Source organism: Schistocerca cancellata, chromosome 5 (assembly GCF_023864275.1).
Source record: "Schistocerca cancellata isolate TAMUIC-IGC-003103 chromosome 5, iqSchCanc2.1, whole genome shotgun sequence".
Classification (NCBI taxonomy): domain Eukaryota; kingdom Metazoa; phylum Arthropoda; class Insecta; order Orthoptera; family Acrididae; genus Schistocerca; species Schistocerca cancellata.
This window is the reverse complement of record NC_064630.1, coordinates 592,709,280-592,735,812: the sequence shown is the minus strand read 5'-3', so window position 1 is coordinate 592,735,812 and position 26,533 is coordinate 592,709,280. Positions and strand designations below refer to the sequence as shown.

Below are 26,533 nucleotides of genomic sequence, written 5' to 3'. Positions count from 1 at the left end.
TTTGTCCAAGCTATTTTCTTGAGGTTCCATTTTATTTGGATCACTTGTTATGTTCTACATTGTTCTGCCTCATTTTCTGAGCATAGTCCATGAACACATTTTAAATATTCTTGAAGACTTTTAGTGATGTCAAGTGAATAAGAAATGAGTGTCTCACCAAAAATTCAGTAAACTTTTTAAAAATTAATAGTCTGCTTTAGTTCGCTATAATTTTTGGATTGAATTTTGCCAATAATTACAATAATAATGAACTAAGTGACATGAATGTATTTTATTGTCTAAGGCTGAGGTAGGAGCCAGTCTTGGCTTCGTAACCCTATGTCATGTTAACAGAAAATTATTTTGAAGCTGAGTGCTCTGCTCTTGAAAGTTCTTTATGTACAACATAGCCTGTATCACAATAGAATTATTGTTCCAGCTAAACCATCTTACCCATTGTTTGATAGAAACATGCACTGTGGCCAAATTACACTAAACTGATTAATGACCCCACACAATTTTGCATCACCAAATTCAATTTGCAGAGAGGCTAACATGCAGTCAGTTTCAGAAATTAAACATTTGTCTTTAGACACTATGAGAAATAATGGAAAGTCTTCAAAGGAAAGAGCAGTGTTTCAATTTTCAAAAACAATCTCACTTAAAACTTATATACCATTTATTCAGAACAATTAACACTTTTACAGCTAACAATTGAGTTTCACAGACTAGACTTCAATTTAAAGCTTTATATTATGTCAAACTTAAATAACTAATAATTTTCACAAAATACTCATTATGCTCATTTTATACATTTCACAATGGAACAAAAATGTCACTCATATCTGAAGCCCAGAAACTTTCAGACACAGCAACCACCGCGAAGCCTCAGAACCAAATGTAAAGTGGACTCTTTCTGAATATTGTAATCAGATAAAGTACGCCCATCTTCTAATTGTTTACCAGCAAAAATAAGCCTCTGTTGGTCTGGTGGAATACCTTCTTTGTCTTGGATCTTGGCCTTCACGTTTTCAATAGTATCTGAGGGCTCCACTTCCAATGTTATTGTCTTACCTGTTAATGTCTTGACAAAAATTTGCATACCACCACGCAATCTGAGCACCAAGTGCAATGTTGATTCTGGAAAGTAATTTACCAGGGTGTAAGAAGTCACATTATCCAACAGCCATGTATAGTAAGGTCACTGGATGACAAACTGTTCTTTACTCACCTTTCTGGATGTTGTAATCTGAGAGGGTACGACCATCTTCTAGTTGTTTCCCTGCAAAGATGAGTCTCTGCTGATCTGGTGGGATCCCTTCTTTATCCTGAATTTTTGCCTTTACATTTTCAATGGTATCTGATGGCTCCACTTCTAGAGTTATTGTTTTGCCAGTAAGAGTTTTTACAAAAATTTGCATACCACCACGGAGACGCAACACCAGATGTAAAGTTGATTCTGAAGTGAAAAATATGCAGATAGTATTAACCCCACACAAATCAATGTACAGCAGTAACCTTTCATAATGCTTATTAAATGAGAATGAATTTTTGGTAAAATTAAAAATGGATGCTCCATGTATGCAGTCAAAGTCTTCAAAAATTTTGTGAACATTGGGTACAGACTGAAACCTTAGGTTATTACTGGTAACTAGAAAAAGGAAGTGCTTTGTAAATGCTCTTTTTGTAATATCTAAGTTCCACTGAAATCTGTTATAACACCTAGTTGTCTTTACACACAATTCTGTGCACATCACAGTGTCATTTGAAGACTGTCACAATTAAGTATTTCTGAAAGAAGTGAAGCATAGTGGTATGGCTGCTTCCTACAGAGAGAATTTTTTTCAATATCAGATGTCAATACCACGCCACATTCAAACTTTCTCCTAACAACTGGCAACATTGGGTTGTGCACTGCCTGGGGACTTCTTTTGAAATATTTACATACTATGAAAACACTTGCTAGTGTAATCCTCTTATTTGTTTTATTACACCTACTAATTAACACTACAGTGATTACATAGTCTCACCATGCTTATACTATTATGAAACCAACACAGTATCCCTAAAGTGAACCTTATAAGTATATTCAGCACAATAATGCTATTGGTTGGTAAGTCATTATACACTTACATTGCTATTTTACAGTTTAATTACCCATTTTACTATACCAAAATTATAGACTTCATACTGACCCAAAGGCTACCTCTTGCCTTTTGTAGGTCATACTCTAAGATTGGCTGAGCTCATGTGCTTCCTGACTGCTGTGATCTGTCACTAGTGCTGCCCTTCCACTATTATGCCAGTAGTGAATAGCAACAGGTTGAAGTTTAGTTCACCCATTAAATAGTTTTACATTTCTCAATCTGATATGTTTGTGCACAGAAAGGTGTGGGTTCATATACCCTGGGGTAGCACAATTTTAAAATCAGGAATATTTAATATTGTAAATATATCTGAGAGCACACTATTCAACAGAATGCAACATTTAGGACAGAAAACGGTGTGGCAGAAAGGAGGCAAACTGAATCTAAAAGCAATTAAAACAGAATAAAAAAGGATGAGAGAGTAGCTTGGTGAAAGCAGTAGGGTTGGGGAGCCCCCACAACAATGACAGGTGCCCCATCCCCAACCACCTTACTCCTGCTCCAGAGATAAAACATTATTGCAAATAAAAACCAGTTTTATAGAGAACACTGACAACCAGGTAAACCATCTGTGAATTGTCCAACAATATCTGAGGGCCAAAAGGAGGGAGCATTCCACCAAGATATGAGCTACTGTCTGTAAGGTTCCATAGCCATAATGTAGAGTTGGCTCTGTACACCCAACTATGGGTTAACCTGGTACTACTGATGTGGAGATGACTTAGGACTGTGGATTCATTCTGGGAGAAGTAGAAAGAAGATAGCAACGCTGCAGTAGTTAGCTTGATTGCACGGGGTTTATCTGACAAGGCACTAGCCCACCAGCTTTGATCCATTTCCGAGTGAGCAGAGATCTGACAGTTAAATTAATACCTGGGACCGGGAAAACTAACGGGGAGCCAGGAAGTGCTCATTTAAACAAACTGTCAGTTTATCCCCCAGAATCTCCAATAAAGAAAAATGTGTCACTACTATTTTAACTTCGCTTTGGTTCACAGACCAATTCTCTTGGTGGTCTTACTAGAACAACAATTACAATTAGCCCACTGAGACACCTATTCAGTTTCCTATATTGCATTATTACAAACCAATTAATGAAGAGTATAACAATTTTACTTCAAAGCTTTTTGATTCACTGACATTTAATACTAAGCAAACTCAATCCAGTAATTTTTTGTTTCAGATTAGATACACTGCAGAAGAATATTTAACACATACCATCTGCTGCAGCTAATAAATGCTGTGCATTCAACAAAGAATGAGTCACTGACACAAGCCATCATTACCAAAAGAAATACAGATAATTGAAACTTATTTCTGCAGCTCTGCCCTCACCTTTTTGTATGTTGTAATCTGAGAGAGTTCTTCCATCTTCAAGCTGTTTCCCAGCAAAGATCAATCTCTGTTGGTCTGGTGGAATCCCTTCTTTGTCTTGAATTTTTGCTTTTACATTTTCAATTGTGTCTGATGGCTCCACTTCCAATGTTATTGTTTTCCCAGTCAGAGTTTTTACAAAAATCTGCATGCCTCCTCTAAGACGTAACACTAGATGCAATGTAGATTCTGAAGTAGAAAGACATTCATCAGTTAAAATTTTGAAGAACTGCAATGGGTTAAGAAGCCAGAAACAATATAACATTTAGGCACATTACCCTTTTTCCCTTTGAAGAACTTTACCTCAACAGTGGCGAATGCAGCTTTTACCACTGGGAACCTTAATTTCTTTTTAGATTTTAAATAACCATGATTACTTTTAGGAAGATTCATATTTGTGCCAACACTATCAATATTTTTATCTCATTTTCATTAATTTAATGAAATGTCAGGAAATTACAATCACAGTTAAGAATATAACTAATAGTTGTCTCTTTGCACACCATCACATTCCATTCAACTTAAATGTAATTGTGTGCAATCAGCATAAAAGGTTTTGAATCTTCACTATACAAATGCAGCTTCCTGCCTATTCATAGTACAGGGTGATTAAAAAAGAACAGATGGTTGAAGTCTAGAGCAGGGCCAGTGGCAGTCACAGCTGTGGTTACCTATTCCTCAGAGGCCATCAGCATGTCAGTTTTAAGTAGCCAATTTATTTCTTGGGCCAAAATTGAAATCATCATCTTATTTGCTGTTTTTTAGTGTGGTAGTGAGTTCCGAGAGAAATATTTCGTGATTATGGCAGCTAGTGTTATAAAGTGGAGTGATGTTAGTGCACATCTCACGGATTAATTGAAGACGCACAAAAATTTATCAAGTGCGATGATGAAGTGAATACACAATTTATCTGCACAAGCACACTAAGTAAGTAGATCAATGTTTTTTTTTCTAAGTCATGGAAGAAGGCAGGTGGATCATTGTTTACTCATGGGTCACATGTTTAATATATTAATAAAGACTGATCCACATACCTCCTCCCTTGATTTAATTATTGAAGATTGATCGACAGTGTGCTCACACAGATCGATTGCAAGGCAACAAAGAGAAGAGAAGTATTTCACCGTTTTTTTTTCCGAATATATTGTGGGCTGAGACACTGTCCCTTGTTTGCAGATACCAACACAGTTTAAACAGCTGCGACTCAAACACGGAACAATCAAACTTCCTGGCAGATTAGACCGAGACTCAAACTCGGGACCTTTGCCTTTCGCGGGCATGTGCTCTACCAGTTTTAATCTGCCAGGAAGTTTCATATCAGCACACACTCCGCTGCAGGATGAAAATCTCATTATGGAACAATCAAATTTATAATCTTTATTTACAGCAATGCTGCACCCTTTCTTCTGAACACATTACTTCGAAACATCATCTGCCTGCTACTCTCTCATTGGTGTTTAAGACAAACAGCTGACCCCCTACTTTTGTTCCCATCATACCTCATAGCAAGTGCTGACAACATTCTTGCACGAAACATAGTAGTATGTCACTGGCCCTGTTCTAGACTTCCCAGACCATATTTCAATTGCCTGTTACAGAGAATATGCAAGATATAAATACAGTGTGCCTCTCACTGGACAGAGGAAGGTTCAGTGTTTTATGTTCACACTGACACTATACCATGCCTTGCTCACGAGATGTCTGATCTCACATGAAAAATCAATAGGTCCACATTTATTAAATAAACATCAACAGTTCAATTTCTCAGCTCTTTAAGAGTAGCTGCCAGAGTTAAGATAGATTTATTTTATGTACTCCCTCAGAAAATAATCACAGGACATCACGTCTGGTTATCTGGAAGGTCAAAAGCAATGAACATGACCTTTTACACCTCTTCCAATCCAGCATTGCAGGGCACTGGTAAGAATGCCATGCCTGAATGTGGAAGTGAGCCTGTGTGCCACCACATATAGAAATTTGATCACTGGGATTGTCATGAAGTTTAAAAACATTCTGCAACATGTCAAGGTATGGCATCCGTGTCAATTTCCTCCACAAGAAAGGAACAGTCCACAAACTTTGTGAACCTTCTGTGTCTGAGTCATGTCCGACATCAGGATTTTATTATGACCCTCACAAATCTTACATTACGATGGTTTACTTTACCCAACCAATGGAATTTAGATTTGTCTGAAAATATGAGTTTTCTGAAGAGTGTTCTGCCACACCTGGAGAACTGAAATGAAAATTTGTACCTACTGTCTACTGTTATGGTCACTGGGAATCAATTGCTGCAGTACCTTACTGCTTCATATGCAGGCATCTGTTTCAGGACATGCCACAGCATTGTTTGAGGAATTTGAAGTTCATCTGCTTGTATTGGAGATTCCCAATGGATCCGTGTCAATGCACCTTTGATACACCCCCCCCCCCCCCCCCCCATCCACATCGACAGACATGTATGGCTGACCAGTGGTTTTTCCTTTTCACATGCAACCAACTTACATGAATTCTGCAAGCCAGTTATAAATCTGCTTGTGCAAAAGCAGCTTCTTGCTGAATCAACAGCAGAATGTAAAATGCACTTTAACACTGGACTGACTTTGTGCAAATTCAAACACACAAAATTATTTCCTCTTGTGGTTACTATGTTGCTACAAACAACAGTCAAGCTGTGTCAAAACTTACCGTATTTACTCGAATCTAAGCCACACCTGAAATATGAGACTCGAAATAAGGGGAAAAAAAATTCCCAAATCTAAGCCGCACCTGAAATTTGAGACTCGAAATTCAATGGGAGAGAAAAGTTTTAGGCCGCACCTCCAAATCGAAACAAAGTTGGTCCATTGTAATATGAGACAACTTAGGTTGAATGAATGACGATACAGCTACAGTAGTTTGGTTCGAGTCGAAAGCTTAGCAGTTAAGCTTTACCAGGTAGCCATTGCTATGCGTCAGGTGCTCCGTCTGTATTTATACAGATACCCTTCCTTTTTCACGTGCTTCGTCTGGTTTGAATCGATTGCTTATTTTGCTTTGATCTGATAAGTGCCATTTTCAATGTTATAGGTGTTTACGTCAGTCACTAAGCTGAAAATGCATTACTATACTGTGTCATGCATTATTTGTCGCATTCTGATAGTGCGTGTTTACGGCCTGTCGCTGCTCGCGGCATGGCTTGCTTTTGTGCGCGCTACCGCCGCCTACAATTAAAAAAAGAGAGGAATCGTCACATTAGCGAAACAATGGCAAGAGACTGCTATTTGTTGTTACTTACACTGCTGCTTTCTTTGATAATGATCAACAAGAACCAAATAATAGACTGCGTATGATATAACATGTTCTGAACGCGAGTTTGGCGAAAATTTTTCTCCGTTTGAAAATCTTTGCGGCCGCTTCTTTAGTACATCAAATTCTGCACAGAAATTAGTCATCTTAGATTTAAAAATCTAGTCAGTTGCCCTGCTTCATTTCTGACTATCACTATTAGGAATAAGAGTAATACAAATATAAACATGACACGATACGTATATTCTTCCACATTTGCTGTTGTCTCACTAGTTTCGTAGTTTATTTGGCAGACAAGATTTAAATGAGATAGAAGCAAACACGAAAGAATACTTGGCAAAATGTTTATATTCATATTATTCTTGTGGTGAAGAGAATACTGCATGTGATTCACATTTCATCAGGTTCCTATTAGCAACCATCTCTTCTCACAGGTAGGAAAAAATTCAGAACGTAGAGTTGGCCATATTGACAAAAATCCCAGTATTACCAGTCGGATTTTCGTAGTACATTGAAATTCGAAGATGAACAATACGGAATTTGTATTTACTTCGTTGGATAAGGTATGAAAATGCAGTGGTCGAAACTCTGGCAGAGAAAAATGCTCATCTTCCAATTTTTTTTTTAAATTTTATTTACTGACGCAGAGGTTTTGGCACCAGTGTTTATCTTTGTGCCTATAAAGGATGCCTGTGTAGCACTACATATATTCGACAGCAGAAGTTAGTTGTGGCGGCACCTATCAACATTTTTCAGAACTTCCGCTTGCTTTGCACTCGATTCTAAGCCGCAGGCAGTTTTTTGGATTACAAAAACCGGAAAAAAGTGCAGCTTAAGATTCGAGTAAATACAGTAATCCTTTATGCTGTAACACATGCAATTTTTTTATCTTTTACTGTGTGTGTAACGAACAATTTAAAAATTGTTCGTTTAGAATTTTGTAGTAGTTACATAATTTTTTATTTATTAACAATGACCTTTCACTTTCACTGCACATGCTCAGTCAAATCTTTCAACAAGAACAAGATTCTTTTCAACAATCTGTATGAGAACACAATGCACATTAAATTATAATTTTACATACTCTAAAAACCTTCAGAGCATAAGAGAAATTTTATTAACTGACTTCCTGCATCTGGCTCCTACTTTCAAATTGTAATATAGCTCTACAGACTAACACCCTAGTATTAGACTCTTATCTGGCAATGGACAGTCTGCACAACTTCAGTTACAATTTTAATTCTCCCAATGAGACACCTGTGTAGTTTATTGTATTGCATTTTTACAAACCAATTAATGAAGAGTATAACAACTTCACTTTAAGAAATTTTTGATTCACTGTTCTTTAATACCTAGACAACTTTTTCCAAGAAATTTTTGTTTTAGATTACAGTGCAGAAGAATATTTAACACACTATTTGCTGCCAACTACTAAATGCCACACACAACACAATCAGTCATGAGCACAAGCAATCATTACCAAAACAAAACATTACTCAGGAAATCAAAACTTCCTGTTATTTCTGCAGCCCTGCTCTCACCTTTTTGTATGTTGTAATCTGAGAGAGTTCTTCCATCTTCAAGCTGTTTCCCAGCAAAGATCAATCTCTGTTGGTCTGGTGGAATCCCTTCTTTGTCTTGGATTTTTGCTTTTACGTTTTCAATTGTGTCTGATGGTTCAACTTCCAATGTTATTGTTTTCCCAGTTAGAGTTTTTACAAAAATCTGCATGCCTCCTCTAAGACGTAACACTAGATGCAATGTAGATTCTGAAGTAGAAAGACATTCATCAGTTAAAATTTGGAAAAACTGCAATGGGTTAAGAAGGAAAAACTGCAATGGGTTAAGAAGCCAGAAACAATGTCAACCTTCAGGTACATTACTCTTTTTCCCTTTGAACCACAGGTAATTTCTTGCTACATTTGAAATAACCATGCTCACTTTCAAAAAGATTCATATTTGTGCCAACACTACTGTATATCAATATTTTGATTTTCCTTGATTTAATATAATGCCAGGGAATGACAAGTACAGTTAAGAACACTAAATAGTTTTCTGGTTGCCCATCATTCTACGCAATTTAAGTTTTATGTATAATCAGCATATTGCAGCACACATGTGCTCAAAATCGGCAAGGTGGCCACTACAGCTGAAAAAACATTTCACACATCACAAAAACTGTAGTCACTGCAGTGCCCATTACTTCAGACGTGCATGCACTGCAATACTTTATTTGTCCACAAATAGTGACTCAAAATGTCTCCCCTGAACAGAACATACATAAAGAATGTACAAGTGCAGGTTGTAAACACATCAAAGTCTAAGCCTAGCCATGAAGCATGCTCTGACAGCCAAAGGCCACAGCTTTTTTTTTGTGGTTTTAGGGCGCACAGCTTCAACAGTCATTAGCGCCCAGACTACGTTAGGAATGCACCGCGAGTCACAAGTTTAAAACAGCAACGAAACTGAAAACACGATGAAAGACAGACAGGCATAGGATTAAAAAAGAAAACAGCATAATCAAATGTCCTTAGAGAGGGTTGTCAAATTGATAAAATGAAGAACGCGAGCAGCTGCTCGTGGGTCATCTGCTAAAATGGCTTCTAGAGTACATGGCAGGCCAAGATCAAGACTCAGTGTTAAAATCCGGACAGGACGTTAAAATGTGGCGGACCATCAGCAATTGCCCACATGGACAGAACGGCACCGGCGCAGCCGTCAGCAGATGGCTATGGCTGAACCGGCAGTGTCCAATTCGTAACCGGGCCAAAACTACCTCCTCCCGCCAAGAAGAGCGTGAGGAGGACGTCCAAGCCACGGGAAGAGGTTTCAAGGCCCGAAGCTTGTTGTCTGTAAGTGCAGCCCAATCGGCATGCCACAGCGATAAAATGCGCCGACAAATGACCCTGCTACAATCTGACGAAGGGACACAACAAGAAGCTGCCGAGGCTGGAGGACCGCAGCCTTGGCCGCGGCATCTGCAGCTTCGTTCCCAGGGATACCGACATGGCCAGGAACCCACATAAAGCTAACCGGAGAACCGATGTCCACCAGCTGCTGAAGAGAGCGTTGGATCCGGTGCACGAAAGGGTGAACCGGGTACGGATCACTGAGGCTCTGGATAGCGCTCAGGGAATCGGAGCAGATGACATATGCAGAATGTCGGTGGCGGCAGATGTAAAGAACAGCCTGGTAGAGGGCAAAGAGCTCAGCTGTGAAGACCGAACAATGGCCATGGAGCCGGTATGTGAAACTTTGGGCCACAGCTTGTGACAAGAAAATGTGGCTTCAAATCCTAGTCCTGCACAAATTTTCAATGTCATCATTCCATGTTGTCCATATTTGCAACTGCACACACTTCATTGACAGCATGTTAAAGGTTTTGAATCTTAACTACCTAAACATAGTTTGCTGTCTACCAATAATGGTCAGTTACCACATTCTTATTTACAATCACACTTTCAACTGCAAATGCTTAGTCAAATCTTGCCATCAAGAAAGCTCCTTTGCAACAGTCTGCTTGAGAACAATACGTTGTATTCCAAAGTACTCAGAAAAACCTCTGCAGCATCACAGAAACTTTACTTTCTGTATCTAGACGATATATTCAATTTTAGCATCATTTCCATTTTCTTTAAAATCACATTCTTTTACAATCAGGTGACCTTACAGCTCAGATTCATTTACAGTACAGGTTTATTAATCATGTATTATGTCAGCACCATTATAATTAACGAAAAGTGGGGGCCATGAATATTACATAGGCTTTTTTCTTCCCAGTGATAATTCTAAGAATAATATCACCTTTAATGTGCCCTATCACTGAATTATTTACCTACATATAGTTTGCGAAGATTACTTAATGGCTTGTTATGTGATAATATTAGAATATAGATAACGGCATAATCAACATCCACCTGGAAATTTTTATTTTCCTTAATCTTACATCCAACAATGGAAAATTCAGGTAGAAATGTCAATGTATGAAGGAGACATTGCTACTTATTGTAAAGAAGACACCTGAGTTGCAGACTGGCACAATTAAAACAATTACATAAAGCTTTTGGTCACAGTCTTCACCAGCAGAAAAACCACAAGCAAGCACACCTCATGCACACATGAGGAACTCTAGCATTTTGGGCCAGAATGCAACTATATACATGATATACCATCTAGTATTACAAAGGATTCTTTTCCTACATTGTTGATATTCCTACCTGTAATTTCCTTTAACTGCGTTTACACTTTTTGAAATTGCATTGGTGATGTGTGTCATCTAAAAACTATTTAGTGCTCTTTTCTTGATTAAGCCTAAAAGGTCCAAGATGACTCAAAAGATCAAATATACAATTGTTTATATATTGTTTTAAGGGGTACACAATACTATATCACGTTTACAGTGGGTTGCAATACCTGACATTCACTTTTATTCAAAAATTTTTGCATGTAAAATAATCACTTACTTTAGATTTTTGTTGCGAGTGTGGAGAGCAAGAAGGAAGTGGACAAATGAGAATACTATTTCATAAATTTGATTCATTTATGACCAGAGCTACAAGACAGTAGTAGCAATGCATAAAAAGATCACTATCTGAAAGGACAACTGGCAACATTACGTACGCCAAAAATTCCTAAAGCTTAGAATGTATTCCAAATACAAAGCAAGAGAAGTGCATAGGAGGATTTTACATGCAAGTGGCTCTTCATCCAAAAAGTTTTAATTTGATACCAGGTACTTCATAATATTGGGACATGTCTGAAGCAGGAATTAATTGCTAAATAGTGTGTGCCAGTCAACACTAAATTTAAATAAAAACTATGTAATTCCAAACCTAAATTAACAAAATATTTCCTATGAAAGGATTACATACTTCTAGTACCAAGCGGTTTATTGACGAATAGTGAACTTTAAAGATACGTATTAAACTTCTGTAGGGATCACCAGTGACTAAAAATCAAAATGTAATCACTAGTTTCAACTTTTATACGTTCATTTGCAATTCTTGGACAATCACTTAAGAGGCATTTGAAATCTTATTTCAACATTCTGGTAAAATTCTGGAAAACCTATTTATCCAGCACCAATAAGCATTCTGCTTAAAAAATATATCCATGACGCCCAATTTCTTCTCTCATTTCATTCCTTGCTAGCTGCACTCTTACTAGCTTGTGTTCACCAATTTTTGGCCTCATGGAAACATGGCCTGGAAATTTATTACCAAGCAACAATGGTTGGTAGTGTTGTACATGTGGTTGCAATTCATCTGGACATAACGTTGCACTATTGTAATATGTAATTTTAATGGCCCATGTGAACTTCAGGACAGAAGCAAGTAAGCATCCTATTTGTTGATCTACAAAGATCTCTTAAAATGTACTCTGATGAACTTGCCAGGTTTGGTAGCAGCACTTCCTACTTCAACTGATTTCAAGTCAATTTTTGAGAGAAATTTGTTGTTTCCTGCATTGTTAGCAGCATTATTAGTTTTCATGCAGCTTTGCACTTAATGATGGATCTTAATAGTACCTGACAAAGTGTGTGCTATTTGGTTCCACAATGACATTTTATACTTTTTCAGACTAGTTATGAAATCATGCACAAAAAGTATGTACTATGAGTATTCACCAAGTACTTTTGAATATAAACTTACCTTTTTGAATATTGTAATCTGACAGTGTCCGTCCATCTTCCAACTGTTTTCCTGCAAAAATTAGCCTCTGCTGGTCTGGTGGAATGCCTTCTTTATCCTGAATTTTTGCCTTCACATTTTCTATTGTGTCCGAAGGCTCAACTTCCAATGTTATTGTTTTGCCAGTCAAAGTTTTGACAAATATTTGCATCCCACCCCTGAGACGGAGAACCAAGTGAAGTGTTGATTCTAGAAACAAAATGGAAATATTGAAGGACTGTTTCAACAGAAAAACAGTCAACTGGATTGTAGTATACTAAAATCAGAAAAGCTGCAAAATGCAACAAATAGGAGACATGTCTTGTGGCAACAATGTTGTCGCATGAACATGCGCATTACCTTTTTGTATGTTGTAATCTGACAAAGTGCGGCCATCTTCCAACTGTTTACCAGCAAATATCAAACGTTGCTGATCAGGTGGAATTCCTTCTTTGTCTTGAATCTTTGCTTTAACATTTTCTATTGTATCTGAAGGTTCGACTTCAAGTGTTATTGTCTTCCCTGTTAATGTCTTTACAAAGATCTGCATATCTGCTTTGTGGGATCTGAAAATAAAATAGATCAAACACTACAGGGGTGATTACATTTCATCATCAGTGCTATTAAAAGCACCTTCTTTTCAAAATAAATAGAAAATACACGAAACATTACACAAATTCCTGAAATATTCATGTTACCAAAAGTTTTCTACCAATATTATGACCTCAAAACCCACATGCTATACTTCAATGACTAATCTTAGTGCCACTCATTCAAAACACGAGGCAACAACACTGTGGTATCGCTGACACATCAAAGCAAGGAAGGGGCAGGGGGGAGGGGGAGATAAGACGTAAAAATCTGGCATAAACTTTCCAGCACATGTAGACATTTGTTAGTATCATTTTCCATGGATTATTTGTGCAACTGCAATTATGTGGAACAAGTCATCTTACATGAATATGATCATGGCTACATTCTCTGATCATTTACAAGGATACTTTAAATATAACCTGTTGCTATGACAGATACAATTCTAGAATGCATCACTTTCTCAAAAATTTTGGAAAACATCAATAGTGAAATGGATCAGTAGTTGATCTCTCAATCACCTTTCTTATAGAGAAGAAATTTCGATCTCAAGGTGTGGGGGCCCCCTCAGTCATGCATCATGTACTTCAGAAAAGACAGCACTCATGAAAATGACTTTCTTGTATTCTGTTGGAAAGCCCATACAAATCCAGATGAGCTCTTACTTTTGATGGCGTTTATATATTAAATAAAGTGAGAAATGCATATAACAGTATTATTTAAATTTCTTTTTCAACGTAACTATTTTTGTCTCTTGCCACCTGTCCTCTTATTTTCAACTAGATTTAAAAACAATTATTCCAACACACCTACCAGTGACTGATCATTTATAGCCCTTCCCCTTACATCAATAGCAATGTTATCCTTTTCTGTGTTCTACATTCCACATAGACTTCCATCATTACAGAAACAGTACAAGGCAGGATAAAGACAAAACTTCCCTAATAGAAGTATAATGCCTTAACTTTTCTGATTTGACTGTCAAGCTCACATGCAGCTGTAAATTACTTTCACAATAGCAAATGTTGACATGGAGATTACATCCTGAACAGTTTATCAAGAGTTTTGTTACAAAGTGTCACACTGAAATCTCTTTAGGCATCAATAGAGTACAACAAACTAAAGTGAAGAAGACCCACTTGCTCTATTTATGACTCAATATCTGTACTCTTGGCACCTTAATTGATTCATTTGAGGGTCATTCCATGTCAAGTCACCCAGGCCTTGACACCAACCATGTCAGATTTTGATGAAACTTGGTACAATTACTTCTTTTATCATCCTGAAAGCACTTGTAAAATTCTTTTTCTCTCAGTTTTTTTAATAAATTTTTAAAGTTTTTAGATTTGGCATTGCTTCAGCAGTCAAATCTTAAACATGTCCTCACAATTAAAAAAATTTGTATATTAAAGAATACTCAAGATATCAGTATGAAATTTTGGAATAAGTTTGTGTATTATATCTAAATGTTAAAAAATTACCATAAAGATATATTAAAATCTTCCAAATGAAAAAATTTACAAGGTTTTTTAAGGTAACATGTTTAGTTTTACAACTACTGCAATATCTAGTCCCAGACCTGATAGAAAGCTCAAATTTGTTTTAAAATACTCTTAATTGTATAGGCTATTAGATAAAACAAAAATTATGTTGGCTTTTTAACCTGTTTAATAGTTATCTAATTTTTAAAATAATTATATTTTAAAAATAAAAAGTAGCAAGTGAGTTAGACACCGAAAATAAGTTTTTGTCTTCTTGGAGTAACAATGTACACTTGGATTTTGTTTTGTTACTTCTGTGTTTTGAAGTAAAAAATTAGTACAGTGTTAAATAATGCTTGGATAGTATTTTATTAAGTTTATTCGAACTTTCAGTAAGTACTGTTACTTAGTTTACAGAGATCCTTCTCCAATATCATATAAAAGTAACCAGAACAGTAATCAGACCAAAAGTGAAATCAGTATGTCAGATATTCAAACCTGTAAGGTAGGGTTATGTAAAAAATCTGTTTCCAAACAACCTACACACCTTCAAAAAAGTTACAACCAGTATCTGAATTGAGTAAGGAAGAAAAAGATTTGATCCACTTACGATCTGGAATTAATCTGTGTGAATTTAAGAATATATGTTCACACCACAGCTAATACTTTTAAAATGTTTTCAAAAAGTAAACAACAACATGTGTAAACCCACTAAAAAACACAAAAAGCCCATCAAAAAATCATTGAGAAGTGTAGGCTTGGATCTTTCTAAACAATTACTGACAAAAAATATTAGCATAAAACCTGGACAAAAGCTTTGCTCAACATGCCGTAACTTTTGTGAGGAAATATTAAGAGTTGAAGTCAATGAAAGTGAAACAGATGAAGTCGTGGTTGAATTAGAATCATTGGAATCCAGAAATGAATCCCTCGTACAAACATTGCTCTTGATAATTTAGGTTTAACACTGACAAAGCTTCATTGCTTGTCAGAACAAAGTAAAGGGTCTTATTTTAAAAGGAAGGTTAGCAGTATTGTAAAGACTGCAAAAAAGGCGGTTTCAAAAGCATTAAAATATGATGCACCAAGTTCTGGTGATGAAGATACAAGTGCGGTTGAGAAAGCAAAGGATTTTGATGTAATGATTTCTCTTATGAAGGAAGATTTCATCTGTTGGGAAGTCTAGAAAAATCCCGATTCTGACTTTGGCTCCAGATTCTTGGAGTCGGAATAAAGTGATGAAAGAATTTAACGTAAGTGAGTACATGGTGCGACAAGCTAGAAAGCTAAAATCTGAAAAGGGTATCTTGGAAACTCCTGGTCCAAAAAAAAAGTTAACCTTTCTGAAAATACAGAATGACTTTTAATAGATTTTTACGAAAAGGATGAAAGTTCCAGAGTGCTACCTGGAACAAAAGACAAAGTAACTGTTCAAAAAATGTGTACATGCAAAAAAAAAAAAAGACTCATTTTGTGTAACTTGAGAGAACTATTATTCTTTCAAATGGGAGAATCCCAAGGTAGAAGTAGGATTTTCAAAAAAATTTTTCTTGAGACCTAAATGGTGTATCCTTGCTGGTGCTACAGGCACACACACTGTGTATGCAGTATCCACCAGAATGTCAAACTATTACTGGGTGCTGTGAAAATTGAATCTTATAAAGACCTAATTAAGATGCTTGTGTGCAACACGGAAAACCAAAACTGCATGTTACATTATTGCGACACCTGTCTTGCAAATACTGCACTAACTGAGTACTTAACTGAAAAACTAAGTGGAGATTATGATTTAGAAGAAGAAATTGTAATCAGTCAGTGGGTTAACACAGACAGGGCAGAAATGATCTAACAGGCTATTAGTGTTGAAGACTACATTTCTTTATCGGTTAGGTCATTGGAAAAGCTCACCCCACACTTGTTTATAGCAAAATCCAAATCAGCAGCCTTTAAAAGATTAAAAGGAGAACCACCACCCAAAACAGCAATTATTGTGATGGATTTCAGTGAAAATTATTCCTTTGTTATACAAAATGAGATCCAAAGTTACCACTGTAATAGAGGTGGTTGTACTCTACACCCTGTTGAAGTTTTTCTAAGAAATGAGAAAAACAATGTTTTTGTTTCCAACCACTGTTTTATTAGTGATGACCAAGAACATGACACTGGTTTTCTTAACTTTGTACAAAAAGAAATTACAAAGTTGCTGTCATTACATCATACTGACATTGACTCAGTTCACTACTTTACAGATGGCTGTGCTGGGCAGTACAAAAATAGAAACAGTTTTAAAAATTTGACTGGACAATTGAGAGACTAATTTGAAGGTCCAACACACTTTTTGCAACAAGTCATGGGAAGTCAATTTGTGGTGGCCTAGGAGGAACTATTACACGAATTTTAAGGAAAGCCAGTCTACAGCTTTCAGACGAAGAACAAATGACAGCAATCAATGTGTACAAGTTTTGTGAAAAAATATTGAAAACATTCATTTTCACTTTGACAAAAAAGAAGCAGACTTGCTACAGTTAAAACTAGAAAAACTTCTTCAGCAACCTGAACCATTCCTGGAACAAGAAGTTTTCATAACTTCAAACCACTTCCAACAAAACCTTGAAATTAGGACTACAGATAGTGTAAAACCCTCCTTAGTCTTTTCTTTCCATTCTTCTTCTGATTGGGTTCGTGTTGAACCATCTATAAATAGCTATGTGGCTGCAAATTATGATGGTAACTGGTACTTATAACTGGTAAAAACAATATTCAATGATGAAGATGCAGAAATTCTATTTCTACATCCTTCAGGACCAGCTGCATCATTTTATTGGCCTGAAAGAAGATTCTTGCATAGTGCCTTTGGAGCACAGTGTAGAAGACACCTCAATCAAGCAGCACTGGAAGAATGTATTACTTCAAAAAAGACTATCAAAAGAACTGAAAGCTCTTGGATGAAGTGGAAAAACAGTCTGAATCAGCATTAATGTTTTAAAAAGACAAAATTACTCAAAAAATTCAATGTTTCAAGCAATCAGTTGGGTTATGTATAAGTGTCTTAAGTACACTATCTTTGCACATAATTCTAATGTAATCCACTATAATTAATAAACATGTTAAAAAGTCATTTATAAAAAACTAAGAGATACAGCAAAAAAATTTGCAGGTGTTGTCAGGATGGTATTAGAACCATTTGAGCCAAATTTCATGAAAACCTAAGGAGGTGGGTGTAAAATTTATTTTTTACTGGGTGATTTGATATTGAATGACCCTTGAGAGAGAGAGCAGTCCCCAAAAAGAAAGTACTGACCTGTATAGTTTATATGGTTTCAACCACTGTCTCTCCATTACATTTATACGAGGGGGAGTTGGAAAATGTGTTTCCCCTGCCGACTGTGGGCACAGTTGTGTTATATGGGCAAAAGACGAAACACACGGCAGGTGACGCGCACATGCAAGACACCTATACACCAGTGGGTAGAGGTTGACCGCGATCAAGTAGATGGCACTGTTGCCAGTACCTGCGGAAAGCAGAGGCCAGCCACTCAATCTTTTCCCAGAGCTATGGAGAGAAGGTACATTTTGGAGTTGTGGTCAAAGGTGGAAGTGAGAGCTGTTATCCACTATGAATGGGTACTTGGAGTATCAGGCACAGAAATTCATAACTGCCTTGTTGAGGTGTAGAGGTCAGGTGTGATGTTGAGGAAAATGGTGGACAGATGGTGCCAGCAATTCAGTGATGGATGTCAGCACATGCAGGACATACCGAGACCTGGACAGATGTGCACAGCCACTACAGATGCAAATGTCAGTAAGGTGGATGACATGATTAAAGCAAACCAGTGTATCACAATCGATGGAGTAGCGGCAGAACTTGGAATCGGACACGAGCAAGCTCCCAATATCATCCACGACATTCTTCGATACAGGAAGGTGTCAGCACAATGGGTGCACCGCCAACTGACCCCGACACACATGGAACAATGCATGGCATTCGGCCTGGAAAAGCTCGTGCGTTACCCTGAATCTTGCAATGACCTTATGTTTCTGATTGTGATGGGGGATGAAACACTGTTCCACCATTACACACCCGAATCTAAGGTCCATACAGTGGAAACATTAACCATCACCTGTCCAAAAGGAGTTCAAAAGCACTCCGTCTGCAGGTAAAGTGCTACTCACTGTTTTCTGGGATGCCAAAGGACTTTTGCTGCTAGACTTTCTGGAGGATGCAAACATCAATGTTGTGCGGTACTGTGCCACACTGTCGACATTGAAAGAGGTGATTCAGAAAAAGTGGCCTGGCCTTCTCAGATCTGGCGTTCTGCTATTGGATGACAATGCAAGACCACATGGTGACAGCAACGCAAAGCCATACTGCACCTCTTGGTTGGAAGTGTCTACACCATCCGCCTTACAGTCCGGATCTTGCAACAAGTGACTTCCACCTGTTTCCTGCTTTGAAACAGACACTCGACATGAGGCGGTTTGGCAGCAATGCTGACGTCAAGCAAGCCGTTCAATGCTTCTTCCGTATGCAACACCCTGATTTTTCCTGGAAGGCTTTTTGAAGCTTATAAACTGATGACAAATGTCAATGTACTTTGAAATTATGCAGAAAAATAAACATATCTATATTTAACGTCTCATTCTATTTTTTCCTTTCACACTCAACTCTGACCACAGTTGAAAGGGAGGGGAAACTTATTTTCCAACTCCTCCATGTATTTTAGTAGCACTGTTTAAAGAAAGACATTGATAGAAATTTGTTATTGATTTAAGTTGGCAAGAACAGCTTTCAGGACGAACATGTTTTCATGAAACTCCAAATCCTGAATCCTGATCAATTTTAAAAGGTTACAATGCCTATTGTGCTTGACCTATGGTTCATTGACTAACACCAACACAACCCATAAACTGAGTTACCTGAATGCTTTCATGACAGTCATCACATCATGCAATTAATAAGATAATAGAAGAATATGATCTTTAAAGAGTCCAATTTATAATACTGCATTTTTGGCATTGCGTTTTATAAGTTTAGAAGCATATGGCTCATAATTGTGAAGTTACAGAATCTATTACGGAAGCCAGAAATACTGTTGCAAATGCAACCTAACTGACCAAAGAGCTTAGGTTTTCAGTAATACAAGCTTGTCCAAGCACTCCAGATAGTATATGCTCCTCTATGAAATAATATATATTTCTAAGGCAGGAAGAGAGAAAGTACTGGCAAAGTCAACACATAACATTGTATGAAAATTTGTTTTCATAGAACCTACAGTACCAAAGAAATCTCAATACCACTGTCAGTATTTAGTGGGGTTTAATAGCTTCCCCTCAACTGCATCCAACTTAACTTTTAAGTAAAGGAAGGTTCAAACAAGTGTCTCTTGATCCTGAAATAATTATACCAGTCAGCCCCTCAAAATTTAATGTGATACAGTTCCCATATTATTAAGCAAGCAAGCTTACATTTTCTCAACATCAAAGCTGATGAAAACAAATCTTTGTACCAGATCCAGACATCTGAAGCTCAACCTACTATTACACAAGCTTGCAGTTGTGTCCATTCACCTCCACTGACTAATCTACAAAATATTTTTTTTTTCTAACAAATTATGGCCCTGAATGAAAGAGCGCCATATGTAGTTTCATCAAGGATAAATGACATTTGAAAATTTATCTATAAACCAACAGGTAGCCTCAATTCCTCAGAGTTTGCTCTATCCAGACATTCCAGTTCATATTTTCTTTCCTATGTCACTGCAGGAAGATACCAGGATGGTTCTTTCAACCATACCACAGTCCACAACCTGTCCTTTCCTAAAATATTCTTATACAGTCTATGCCTATTACAATGACAAGCCATTGTGTCATATTGTTGGATGACTCCGCTCACAGCCAGCTGTAAGCCACCGACACTAGTTCTGACTATAATCTTCTCCACAATATTTGTGCAGTACAAAGTCTCTTTGTAAACCTCAAAGTTACACGTTCCTAAATCATAAATATTAAGTCCGATGCAGGCTCAGTGACAAATGTAACAATTTTTTTTATCTGTCTTTGCACTGGTAACTGCCTTCACTGCCTGTAATGCCATTTTGTGCAAACTGCACAAAGAGCGGATGTTCCCATCCTTGCTTTTTTCAATACATTTAGTTTCACACACATCACAAATATTAATGCAGAATATTAACAGCAACACAAAACAATGCAGCAGTAGCCTAAATCTAATATACTTTAGCTACTTAGAAAACATACCACACACTGACAATCACGAAAGACCCAATTGGACAATTCTCTAATGATTTACATTGTTCACTACTGTAGTAGGACATTATACTCAAATTAACTAACCTCCATGAACGCTGTAATGCATTACAGTCAATTGTGTTAACTTTGTACCACTATCTTTTTTAAAAAAACAAAATAAAATACTAGACCAAAATTAAATTATGGCAACAGACAACATTTTACATCTACAGTAACAGATGTACCTACATAAGTGAAAACGTGCCTATTAGAGTAAATTTTCAACTTTAATGCTAGTTGGGCTACAAAGTTACACTTTTGTTCAGTATAACTACAGACCCAAAGCCCCCCCCCCCCTCATAAAAAAAAAACCCTCTGGGTACATTTTGATTGTGTTCGGTGTTACCAGTAACAAGAAATAGTTTTAGTTCAATACTGCAGTTTTACTTTGAAATATCAAGATACTTTTAGCAACCTGGCATTGTTCAACTTCTAGCGCTGTCATCAGAAACTCTTCAATGCCCAAGCAACTGAAGGATAACCACAAGCTTAAAGAGCTTTAGGAAGTTGGAAAGGCAACCGAAATACTCTGTAGAAATCGAAGTGGTAAGAAAACTCACTTCTACTACAAATTAATGCAATTAGGTGGAGCAGCACCCATTTGAAACTAAAGTGGTACAAACACACCCCAACTGGCAAAGGCTAGTATAAGTGACAAACAAGACAGTTCAAGTGCAGACATACACAGCTCTTATTCACAAATTACAATGTTGTAACTACAACTACAATACGGGCCGAACCATATTAATGAGTACGATTTTAACCTCGCATATTAATTACCAAAGATTTAAAAATGTGCCTTCAGAAACTCCTCAAATACCCTATACAACAAGTCCAACACCTTAAGCTGAAACCACACTATCGCCGGGAAGTGTAGCATTTACGTAAAATGTGTGAATAGGCACTCTTACTTAAAAATTATGAAACCAACTGCTAAATTATTGTTTCCTGTTCTTAATTAGGAATATACTTCGACTTACATTCGAAGCTTGCAAGTTAACAGATACGTAAAGCAATAGCGGTAGACATGTCACCAATTCATATGGATCAAGGAAACCCCCGAGACGCATCGAATTTGTAGTAAACTTTCTGTGGGACCCAATTTTTGAGGGCATAGGTCTCTAGGCTTACACATTACTAAGCCAATATTTCTAACGTCTTCAAACTACCCACAAGTTTTACTTCCACAACAAAATGTACGAAACATATCCAGCCAAACTTCACCTGATGCAATAAAATGAATTTCTTAATATTGTGAACTGCGTCACACAGGAATTATTACACCTACTCTTCGTCTTTCATATCCTAACATATTAATACACTAACATCTGCACCGTTTACTTACCACAAACAGAGAACGACTGTGAAACGCGAACTACAGTCAAAATTTCAACCACTTACGCCACACCTCAAAGTCGTATGACAATGACAGTCCCAACTTCGCTTCGATGGTGTGACGACAGCAATCTTCGAAGGAAGATCTCTGGTGCAGTACTTTTATTGATCGCACCATGGAGGTAAGGATCGCACATTATTGCTTTTGTTATGTCATCGCTGGCTCTGGACATTAAAATATGTTTCTATTTTATGCCGCTGGCATAAAAAATATATTTAAGGAAACGAAACGACAGCTTATAAATCAGTATACGCACATACTTTCCAAAAAGCACCTGCAGTCAATAGAGCGAGCCAAATTCCAGAAAAATCTAAATATGAAATAAAAGAAAAAAAAAAGAACACAATCTCCAGCGAAATCCACAACGTTATTTTGCCATACCTTTTAAAGCACTGAGCATAGTATGCGGTTTTCCACCACTGACATGCTTGCCATTGCTTCCATTTCCGACACGTTATAGGGCTTGGCAGCTTGTTATACCATGACTGACTGACTATTGTTTTAAATTAATTTAGAAAGATCCGCTTCAGTTGTACTAATCTTTTATTCAAACCATGGCCGGCATTGGGATTTTAAAATTTCATCTTTAGTTTATCACATTATTGAATTTAGTAACACATAACAACATCTCTATCCCACAATTAGTCTAATCTGTGCGAAAATTGTCCCATAATAAGTTGTTTTTAATGTCTGATCAAATCAAATTTTGATAGCTTGCTAATTATATTTGGTGAACTACTGATTTTATTATGTATAAAACTGATATGGTTTATGCCTGCTTAACTTACTATGCATGAGACCTTTGAGTGAAAGCTATGTACAAGTGACAAGGAACAGTGCTAAACTCGGAGTCGAATTCATAGATATTGATTCCAACAAATTATTAAGTCTAAAGTGCCTGGTCTAAGATACTTTAAATCTAAAAACAATAAACTTGGAGTAGTATTCATAGATTCCAAGAAATTTTAAGTGTAAAGTGTCTGATAGAAGATATTTAAATAGGTTAACTCAAAAATCATTAGTAAGATGTCCAAAAATACTTGCCAAGATATAAACAATAAGCGAAAAGGATAAGTAGTAATCAGAGAGATAATAATACGTGTGTAGCAATAAAAAGGCAAGACTGAACCATACATGGAAATAAACACCTTTAAGCCCATAAGTAGAAGTAAGAGTGCACATATTATTCATTGTAATGTAAACAATATAAAACTCGTGCTTCAAACAATGGAAGTTCTGAAATTGACGAATTGCAAAATCACTCTTTCTAAATGTCAAATATTAGAGTTATTAACCAAACTGAACACTGGTTCACTGAAGATTCACAATTCTGCATAGACCTGAAAATATCAAGGAAGCAGGTCACTGTAGATATTCATGAATACTTCTCCATAGTGGTACAAATTGTGAAATAAGAATAGATCATAACTACTGTACCACGAAGAATGACTTGTGCAACATAAATGAAAGTTGGTAGGCTTATTTCTACATCTTAAAGATGATGTCTGCACTGGTAGTGCTACTATGAAGATGTAAGTCATGTTTGCTTTAAATAAACGCTATAATAGTCGTTAGCATTAGTTACCTTTGAGATAGGATGGGTTTGATGTTAGGCACAAATCCCTTTAAGGCGACAAAGACGCCATTATCAACACTTCACTGAGTTTGTACAAGAGCATGTTATAGGGCTATGAGGAGCAGAATTTTCCTTCTGCGATATTGCAGAAAGACCTGGGAGGAATGCAGCCACTGTACATGATGGCTGGCAACAGTGGTCACGAGAATTTACAGTCACAAGAAGACCGGGCTCAGGGTAGCCATGTAGAACTACTGAGAGAGAAGACCATCATATTTGGAGTATGGCTCTGATACATTGTACTGCATCTGCAGCAGAAATTTGAGCAGCAGTTCACACCACAGTGACACAAAGAACTGGTACGAATCAGTTATTTTCAAGGACAGCTCTGACCCAGATGCTATGTGGTGCGCATTCCACTGACCAACTGCAGTTTGCAACTTCAGTGGTGTCAAGCGAGACCTCATTCGAGGGTAGGGTAGGGATCTGTTGTGTTCTCTGATGAAAGCTGTTTCTGTCCAGTGCCAGTGATGGCCACGTGTTGGTTAGAAGGACGACAGTTAAGGGCTTGCAACCAATGTGTCACGCCCACACACCACTGTTGTAACCCAAGATACTCTACAGAGTTTCGACATGTTGTATTGGCCTGCTTGATCACCAGATGTGTCTCCAATTGATCACATATGGGACATCATCAGACAACAACTACTGCATCATCCATAACAAACACTGACTGACCAAGTGCAATACGAATGGAACTTCATCCCACAAAGTGACATCTGGTGCCTGCACAATGCAATGCATGCATTTTTCCATGCCTGAATTCAATATTCTGGTAATTACACTCATTATTAATGTAACAACATTTCACATTTGCAATGGCTTATCTCACACTTACATTAACCTGTGCTTTGCAATGTTAATCACTTGAATACGTTACCTAGATAAACGTATTCCCAAAATTTCATTAATCTAAATTAATTATTTTTTGGTGTTGTGAGTTTCCTTCCATCAGTGAATTTATACAAAGAATGTGTTTTTGACAGCTGCTACATTGCATTAATGGACTTAACAGTAAATGTTCTAGTAATTTCGATATTCAGGTCAACAACACAACACTCCCCAAGTTTCAATGACTGCTAGACACCAAATAACGAAAAAGTCAGAATATCTGCTGCCTAAGTCATTGAAGACAAAAGTAAAAATATTTATGCTTCGCAATTCACTGTTACATATAAAAACACATGGTTTCTCTAAACCTACCATAGGATAGACACACTCAGCACCTGTGTCCATAAGCTTGCAAACATACTGCTTGAGAAAAAAGGTGAAGCTCCCAGACAACATGGTCAAATGTCAATTCAATTTTGTACACACAGACCATCAGTAGTTATGTAAATTATAGAGTTACTATTCTCTGTCACAAGTAGAACGACCACCAGAGTGTATTTGTATTGTTTGTATACAGTGTTGTTGACAGGTCTGGTAAGGTAAACAAGGATGTAAACAGTATCAGATCACAGTGGAGGACATTGAGGCGCTACACACTCTTGTGATACAGCATTGACATCACCTGCCAGAGTCTGAAACGGACCTCATTGAGGGTCTTCATTTGGCTGACAGACTGAATGGTGCAATATCCAGATTTGTTGGGCAATTGCATGTGACAGTAGCCCAAAGTTGGGCTGAATGGGAAAGAGAGGGAAGGCATACTAGTTGTCAAGGTTAAAATAGTGCAATATCCAAAAGTTTGGGGTATTTGTGCGTGACAGTGGTCCACTGTTGGAATGCATTGGAATGTGACGGCAGGCATTCTCATTGTCAAGATTTGAATCATGCAATATCCAGATTTATGGAGAATTTGTACATGACAGTGGCCCCTAAGTTGGATGGCGTGGAACATGAGGGAGGCATACGCATTGCCAAGGTTCTAGTAGACCATGTATGACCACTAAAAGGAAGGTTCGCCATATTGTGCACAAAAAACATCGCTACCTCTTTAAATTTGCACCTGCCATCTAAGAATAAATAATGGGCTCCTTGCAACATTCTGTGTGGCCCTGCACCATTAGTCAGAATCTAGCACCAGGCAGACTAGGGAATTACCACCCCATGCTTAGACTGCCATTAACACCACAACAGAAACTGTTTCATTTAAAGGTTGTGCTTTGACCAGGAAGCGTGGATTACCGGTGGATAGTGTCACATAGTGTTCCGTGATTAACCATCGTTCTGCACTACCTTGGATGACCACCATGGTGAGTATGGTGAGGACCACAGGAGAGATCTCATTCTTCAGATGTTCTGGAGAGGCACAGAGGTTTTACCTCTAATGTCATGGTATGGGAAGCCATTGAGTATAATTTCAGGTCATGGCTCACAATGGTTAAGGGAGTTCTGACATCACATGGTCATCTTGCACCCTTATGTGTTACCTCTCATACAACAGTATAGGCCGGCTGCGGTGGCCGAGCGGTTCTAGGCGCTTCAGTCCGGAACCGCGCGACTGCTACGGTCGCAGGTTCGAATCCTGCCTCGGGCATGGATGTGGGTGATGTCCTTAGATTAGTTAGGTTTTAACTAGTTCTAAGTTCTAGGGGACTGATGACCTCAGCTGTTAAGTCCCATAGTGCTCAGAACCATTTGAACCATTTAAACAACAGTATAGTGGTGCTATTTTTCGACAGAATAATACTCGTCCTCAGGTGGCAAAAGTCTCTATGAAC

At 37.5% G+C, this 26,533-nt stretch overlaps 1 protein-coding gene across 3 annotated transcripts; it reads right to left on the bottom strand.

Annotated features, from left to right (window-relative positions):
• Positions 1-640: 640 nt before the first annotated feature.
• LOC126187755 (polyubiquitin-B) lies at positions 641-22,311 on the bottom strand. 3 transcript variants are annotated; one of them, XM_049929012.1, is made up of 7 exons: positions 22,181-22,311; positions 12,818-13,023; positions 12,440-12,667; positions 8,330-8,557; positions 3,462-3,689; positions 1,211-1,438; positions 641-1,119 (listed from the first exon to the last, which is right to left on the bottom strand). In XM_049929012.1, exons 2-7 carry the CDS (start codon positions 13,005-13,007, stop codon positions 842-844), a joined length of 1,380 nt encoding a protein of 459 aa, XP_049784969.1. In that variant the 5' UTR covers positions 13,008-13,023; positions 22,181-22,311; the 3' UTR covers positions 641-841. The 3 variants fall into 3 exon arrangements, with proteins under 3 accessions (XP_049784969.1, XP_049784970.1, XP_049784971.1); XM_049929013.1 differs by lacking the exon at positions 3,462-3,689; XM_049929014.1 differs by lacking the exon at positions 8,330-8,557.
• Between the last annotated feature and the right edge of the window lie 4,222 nt (positions 22,312-26,533).

What these genes read in the sequence shown, in the direction of transcription:
- LOC126187755 (XM_049929012.1), bottom strand. Translation starts at nt 13,007, where the DNA reads ATGCAGATCTTTGTAAAGACATTAACAGGGAAGACAATAACACTTGAA. An exon ending in AGATTACAACATACAAAAAG is followed by an intron (nt 12,668 to 12,817) that starts GTAATGCGCATG and finishes TTTTGTTTCTAG; the next exon opens with AATCAACACTTCACTTGGTT. An exon ending in AGATTACAACATACAAAAAG is followed by an intron (nt 1,439 to 3,461) that starts GTGAGGGCAGAG and finishes TTTTCACTTCAG; the next exon opens with AATCAACTTTACATCTGGTG.